Source organism: Macadamia integrifolia, unplaced genomic scaffold (genome assembly GCF_013358625.1).
Source record: "Macadamia integrifolia cultivar HAES 741 unplaced genomic scaffold, SCU_Mint_v3 scaffold553, whole genome shotgun sequence".
Taxonomy (NCBI): domain Eukaryota; kingdom Viridiplantae; phylum Streptophyta; class Magnoliopsida; order Proteales; family Proteaceae; genus Macadamia; species Macadamia integrifolia.
Window position 1 is genome coordinate 464,804 of NW_024870482.1, and position 6,604 is coordinate 471,407.

The 6,604-nt window shown below is 38.2% G+C and overlaps 1 protein-coding gene across 2 annotated transcripts; it reads left to right on the top strand.

Annotated features, from left to right (window-relative positions):
• The first annotated feature begins 474 nt into the window (after positions 1–474).
• Positions 475–4,101, top strand: LOC122069198 (glucose-6-phosphate/phosphate translocator 2, chloroplastic-like). 2 transcript variants are annotated; one of them, XM_042633153.1, is made up of 6 exons: positions 475–589; positions 754–1,437; positions 1,525–1,750; positions 1,868–2,090; positions 3,009–3,222; positions 3,730–4,101. In XM_042633153.1, exons 2-6 carry the CDS (start codon positions 913–915, stop codon positions 3,739–3,741), a joined length of 1,200 nt encoding a protein of 399 aa, XP_042489087.1. In that variant the 5' UTR covers positions 475–589; positions 754–912; the 3' UTR covers positions 3,742–4,101. The 2 variants fall into 2 exon arrangements, with proteins under 2 accessions (XP_042489087.1, XP_042489086.1); XM_042633152.1 differs by having other exon boundaries at positions 514–1,437.
• The last annotated feature ends 2,503 nt before the right edge of the window (positions 4,102–6,604 follow it).

Consider the following 6,604-nt stretch of genomic DNA (forward strand, 5'->3'; position numbering starts at 1 on the left):
AGGTAGCCATGGGCGCGACCTGGGATTAGCCATAGTTGAATAAGAAAGTGAGAAATAGCTTAGTTTAATCTGGACCAATCTCTACAACAACTCTTCTTTCATAGTTTTAGAAAAAAGCCTTGAGAGTCGATATTCCGTGTTGGGTCAATAGATATATGCTTAACACAAATTCTTTGGTAGATTGTGCTATTGCTTTAAAGAAAGAATTCAATCAACGCTAAGGAGAAGATCCCGATCAAATTCAAACTGAGTCACAGAGGAAGGGATTAAATAGATCCATACAACTTTTTTTTGCTTTTTGTTTTTCTCGTAAAATAGATCATAAAACTTAAGGCAGTCGGAAGTTCTGATTTTAGACCTAAAGCCAAGGGATGAAGAGTAAAATCCGTAGCCCAGAGGGATATCTTTGTGATTCTATAAATTAACAAGGACTTAATTGAGATATTATAAAACTTTGCCGCTCTCTGCCCCTCGCTCACCTGCTTATAAAATCCCAACTTTATTTTGTTGCCCTGCCTAGTCTCAACTACCGACTGCTGACTATTGATATGCAGAATGCTCGTCTCCTTCTCCTCTATATAATAACAAAGTGAGGAGAGAGACGGAGAGGATCTGAGATTAACGATTCCTTATTCGCTTTCTGCTTCTGTTTATATTTTATTTATTTATTTATTTTTGGTGGGATTTCTGCTTCTATTTATTACTTCACTGTAGTGTTTGCTGAACAAAAGTCTTCGTTTTGCCTGGTTCTAGTTTGTTGGATCTTCTGATTTCTCCGTCTACACAAGTGGGTGGATCATTGATCATAGCTAGAAGCTAGTTCTTGAAAGCCCTTCAGGACGATCCTGGAATTGCAGGTCTTTTCTTCAGAAATTCGATCAAATATTTGTTGATTGAGTATTCATCAACAAGATGATCTGCTCAGTCAAGCAATCCACAGCTGCTCTTGGCGTTCCCGATCTCTTACGGCTACGGCCTAAGCCATCGGGACTGCATCCACAATACTGTTCGCTTCCCTCTCTGTCAGCGCCAAGAGGGTCCAACTCCATTGTTGCTGGTGCTGCTCTGAAACCCCTCTATATTTCATCAGTCAAAGCTTTTGGATCTTCGGAGACTGTTAGACCTCGCAAGCCTATTTTTGAGTGCAAAGCTTCTGATCAATCGCAACCACTAGATGCCAATGTTGAAGTACCTGACAAGAAGGCACCAGGAGCCGCTGCTCAGAAGCTAAAAATCAGCATCTATTTTGCGACTTGGTGGGCTTTGAACGTTGTCTTCAACATATACAACAAGAAGGTCCTCAACGCGTACCCATTCCCATGGCTCACCTCTACACTATCTCTCGCAGCGGGATCGTTGATTATGTTGGTCTCCTGGGCTTTGCGGATTGCTGAAGCCCCCAAAACTGACTTGGAATTCTGGAAAACTCTCTTTCCGGTAAGGAGAAAAAGGGTTGTTTTGGTCTCCTGGTTTCAGATTCTTTTGATTTGTTTTTAATGTTCTTCGCTGGTTTGTGCCCTGTAGGTTGCGGTGGCACATACCATCGGACATGTAGCTGCTACTGTGAGCATGTCAAAGGTTGCGGTTTCGTTCACTCACATCATCAAGAGCGGTGAACCTGCTTTCAGCGTCTTGGTTTCGAGGTTTATCTTGGGTGAAACTTTTCCAGTGCCCGTGTATCTGTCACTTCTGCCAATTATTGGTGGTTGCGCTCTTGCGGCTGTCACCGAGCTTAATTTCAACATGATAGGTGAGAAGATTGTATTTTTTCTTCAAAGAACTGGAATTTTCCTTCAACTCCCTCTTCCTTTGGAAGTTCTTGCTCTTCTAAGTTCTGAATAAAGTCTATCTCAAATCTTATTGTTAGGGTTTATGGGGGCTATGATATCAAATTTGGCGTTCGTGTTCAGAAACATATTCTCCAAGAAAGGAATGAAGGGCAATTCTGTCAGTGGCATGAACTACTACGCTTGTTTGTCCATTATGTCTCTGGTGCTTCTCACACCCTTCGCGATTGCGGTGGAGGGTCCGCAGCTCTGGGTAACTGGCTGGCAACAATCGGTCTCAACGATTGGACCCCAGTTGATTTGGTAATCGCGAGAGCTTCCAACCCCTCTTTGTTTGTACTGTATATCTGTACTGCTGCTTTGTCTGTGTATGCTTAATTGTCTGTTTGATATGATTATCAGTTGGTTTTCCTTCGTCTTGATACTAATTGATTTATGTTGAACCACTTTTGTCCTCCAGAAAAAATCTCCAGTTTCAAATCTAGTGATCTTCTAAATTTGTGGTAGCAGTAGGACTTATAGTAGTGCAATGTTATCAGGGGAAGACCAATTTTACCTATTGAATGAATTTTCGGCATTGCTCGGGAGTATTTTAGAGAACCCTAGTCTTACAAAATTGAGTTTTGATGTTGAATGTTTTGAATGTGCACATGATGAGAGTAACCTATCCCTCTTCGAGCTCAGAGACATCAGATGGGTGATTATAATCATTTACTCACTGCCATTGTTCAAATTTGTTAAAAGTTATCTAATGTAGGATTAATGGGGTTTTTTGTGCTTCTTTAGAACCACTCTAGGTTTTTGTACCTTGGAACTTCAGGGAACACTAATCTAAATAATTCTGGCTTCCAACTTTTGAAGTTTTGGTGAAAATGTCTTTGAGTGTAAATATTCATATTGCCTGAATTGTTGTCACTCTTTCTATTTAATTCACTGAATTTTTTTAGGTACTCTGCGTTGCCTCTCAATTTGCTCATTTTGTCAACTTTATGTTCTACAAATGTCAATTCATAACCTGCCTTCTTTAGACCAATTGTGAATAATTATGCAGCAATGGTGGTCTCATTCGTAATAGAGTGTGTTTAATTCAATCTGTTATCCTCATATTCATTCTTTGTTCTTAGTTGTTAATTTCAAACCTTGAAATTTCTTTCTCCCTCAGCATATTACTAAAGAGAATGATTTTTTTGTGGTTGTGTGGCTCTGAATTTTTCACGATAGGTGGGTGGCGGCACAAAGTGTGTTCTATCACTTGTACAACCAGGTTTCATACATGTCCCTGGATGAGATCTCACCCTTGACGTTTAGCATTGGAAACACCATGAAGCGAATTTCCGTCATTGTCTCCTCTATCATCATCTTCCGTACGCCTATCCAACCAGTCAATGCCCTCGGAGCTGCCATCGCAGTCTTTGGAACCTTCCTCTATTCCCAGGTGAATTAGCATTCAATTATTGATGAATTGATTATGACTGGCAAAAAAGTTCTTAACAATTTTATTGTTCAATTGGACTAGCATGCCATTGGCAAAGAAAAGGACAAAATGCCCTTTACTTTTTCAAATTGAATTGTCTTACTAGATAAGTGGACAAATAATATTTGTTTGCATCCTTTGATGCTACTATGTGAGTATGTGGTATAAAAGATATTTCAAGAGAAAATGCCACAACCTTTCTAGTGAACCCTGCTCCATTGAGGCTAGGGAAACATTATAAAAAATACACTGGTTCAATTGATGCATTTATTGAGGCTAGGATCAGCTTTGCCCATTCCATTCACCATTGGAATGCAATGAACATCAAAGCATACTTTTCTTAAATCTCCCCCTCACCCTCTTCATGTAGATGACTAATGATGTAGTGAGTTCAAAAGATAGATGAAGCTACACGAAGGCATGATATATGTTGCTTGTTGATATTTATGTTATTTTGTATTTGTGCAGGCTAAACAGTAGGATAACGGGAGCAAGAAACTTAGCTCGTTTCCTTAATTCTGCGTGAAGGAGAAAGATGGTCTTGGAGAGATTTCTAAAGCTGTTGATAGTAGTTATTTGATGCCCAATAATATTGGGATTTTGGTCGGTTGGCCAACGGAGTTTCTTCTTGTAGATAAAATAAGAAAGATTAAAAAGTAATTGTATTACTAAACAGGGGAATAGATAGGTAGTTATTCTCTTCTTTCTTCTTTTTCCTTTTCTGGTGAGTGGGATTTTGGAACAAAACTATTTGTTCAGTGAAATATGAATAAGCTCCAGAGATGTGCCCTTTTGAGGGAATTAATAATGTCATGTTTTGGTGATTCATTCACATTCAAATTATCTGTATCTATTTTCAGTTTTTGGTGATTGATAATTATTTCTATGGGAATATATGACCCAATGGTATGTTAACTGGTAGGTTCCTTTCATGTCTGGTCTCCTATGTCTATACCAGTTTAATTGGGAGGATTTATCAGTTTCTTCCTGGCTGGTATTTCTGGTTTTTTGAGAGGCTTGTCTATGTAATACTGTGAAACTTGTTTGGTTGATCCCTGAGAATTATTTCTAGTATATAATCACCTAAGGCCCTCTTTGTATCATTTTTCTTTTTTATTTTTACTTATTTAACAAAAATCATTAATGAGAACCATTTTTTGTCAAAACATAAAAATAGTTTGGTAACTAGTTGGAAAAAATGGTTTCTTGTAAGAAATAGTTTGGTACCTCTATATGCAAAATGATTTTTTGAAGAAATGGATGAAGAGATTCTCTGCACTCATCTTTTTAATAACTGTCTTTCTCCACTTTGGATTGAAGAAGAGGGGGCATGGGGCTTGGATTTCTAATTACAAAGCAAATGACTAATTTACCCTTCCATATTGAGACTTTAAGTACGTGCTCATTAAAGTTCAATGCAAAAATAACTGAAAATCAATTTTGGCCAAAACACATAAATGACTCTTGATCTCTTTTTGATTTTTGTGTTTTATCAATTTTTTTTTAAATATAAACAAGCTCCATAAATGATACCAAATGTAGCAAAAACTATTTTTGTAAACAAAAATCAAAAAGAAAAATGATACCAAAGAGGGCCTAAGTGTTTAGGTATTTAGCATCAAGCCTCTGAACTGTTTACCCCTCTCAACCGTCCCACATGGGCAGTTCAGTTATGAAGTTGACTAATTCATAATGTGGGTTCTTAGAAGTTTAGGGGATCCAGCTTCTCTCTTGAGTGCCCATTGCCCAGCTTTTGCCCATAGCTACCTAGGCGAATGCCACGTGTCCACGCTTAATTTGGTAAATTGATTCAGTTGGTGACGGTTGAACCAACTCTAAGATCTAGTGAGAGGGGTTGACAATGCCAAGTCAATGGGGCCGAGAGAGGGAAAGTTGATATCATACAATGAAACCTGCATAGTTACTAAGAAGAGAAGATTTCCAGAATTCCAATGATTGTACCAATATCGATTTAGGTCACGATCGGTTGGATGAATTTAAAAAAGTATTTAAACCATTTTAAACAACTACCTAGCGTAGTTCGTGAGCTGTGGTGTGCAAAAATCCCATGTTCACTAGGAGGTCTGAAGTTCGAGTTTCCTAGTTGTTACCTACTTCCCTCCCCAACCTAAAAATAAAAAGAAACCATTTTACTCTTATACATTACCAACAGATAAGTATCTGATCAGGGGATAAGATTCCTCTCCATAGGTCCCATGGACCATAGAGTGATCTCACGGATCTTGACAGATACCAATCAGATCCAGGAGATCCTAACCGATTCAATCTGAATTTAAAAAATAATGCCGGAGAGTGCCATTATCCAACACATACTGAAAATGACTCACGAGTCACTATACAGGCAGGATCGTGGTCATACATCACTGGGACAGCGTTTAAGTTTTTAGCCCTAGGATCTGCATAATTTTGAATCTGCCAATCATCAATACCAGTAGGCAGTAGTGATATACAAACCCAATAAAAGTCTGTGGTCCTTCCGTTAGGTTTTGTTTGGTTGCATGGAAATTTGAAGCGAAGAGAAAGTGAAATTTTTTAAATCTAAATGAAAACTTCAGTAATTATTGCATGTTGTATAAACTACTTAAATTTCTTATCCTATTTATTAATGATTTCTTTGGTAATTTTTATTTTACTTTTCAAATCTAAAGAATTTAGATGTGAAGTAAAATAAAATTTAATAATAAAATAAAAAATGATTTCTAATTAATAACATAATCATGTGAGATAATGATTGCAAAAGTTTATTTACTGGGTTTGAAAATTTCCCTTCCTTTTCTTTCCCTTCAATTTCACATACAATAAAACAGAGCTATAGGAAAAGGGACTTAGAAATGGTTTAGAAAGATAATTGCTGCAACCAGTAAGAAAATATCAGGGCTCTGCAAGACATGGATCTAGCTCAAATTGGTCTGAGAGAACCAGTACAATTCAAAACAGTAGCGGCAAAACACTATTTGAGACCTCAGAATTCCCCAATTCCATTCCTCGATGAAGTTCTGTAAACTTAAATACTGATTTTGGTTGGGCGCATAGCGAAAACTAGAGTGCTAGGGTATCCAGCGCCCATTGAGATCCTAATGGAGATTTTTTTTTTGGTGTGTGTGGAAGGAAGGGGGGATGCTTCCTATTCAGCAGCCCCTATGTCCAAACACGAGATGGAAACCAAATCCATTGTAATGCTACACGCCTTGTATCGCAGATCCAAGGACTTGGAGCACCTTGGGCTACGTCTCCAAGGCTTGGGCTGCATGTGGGAGGGCTTCCAGCCCTTGGATATGTGCTATATGCCCTATAGCCTAGTCTAGTGGTGATAACTTCGGTT

Coding starts and splice junctions, on each gene's coding strand:
- LOC122069198 (XM_042633153.1), top strand. CDS start 913: ATGATCTGCTCAGTCAAGCAATCCACAGCTGCTCTTGGCGTTCCCGAT. Junction 1,751..1,867: donor GCTTAATTTCAACATGATAG/GTGAGAAGATTG, acceptor TCTTATTGTTAG/GGTTTATGGGGGCTATGATA. Junction 2,091..3,008: donor ATTGGACCCCAGTTGATTTG/GTAATCGCGAGA, acceptor TTTTCACGATAG/GTGGGTGGCGGCACAAAGTG.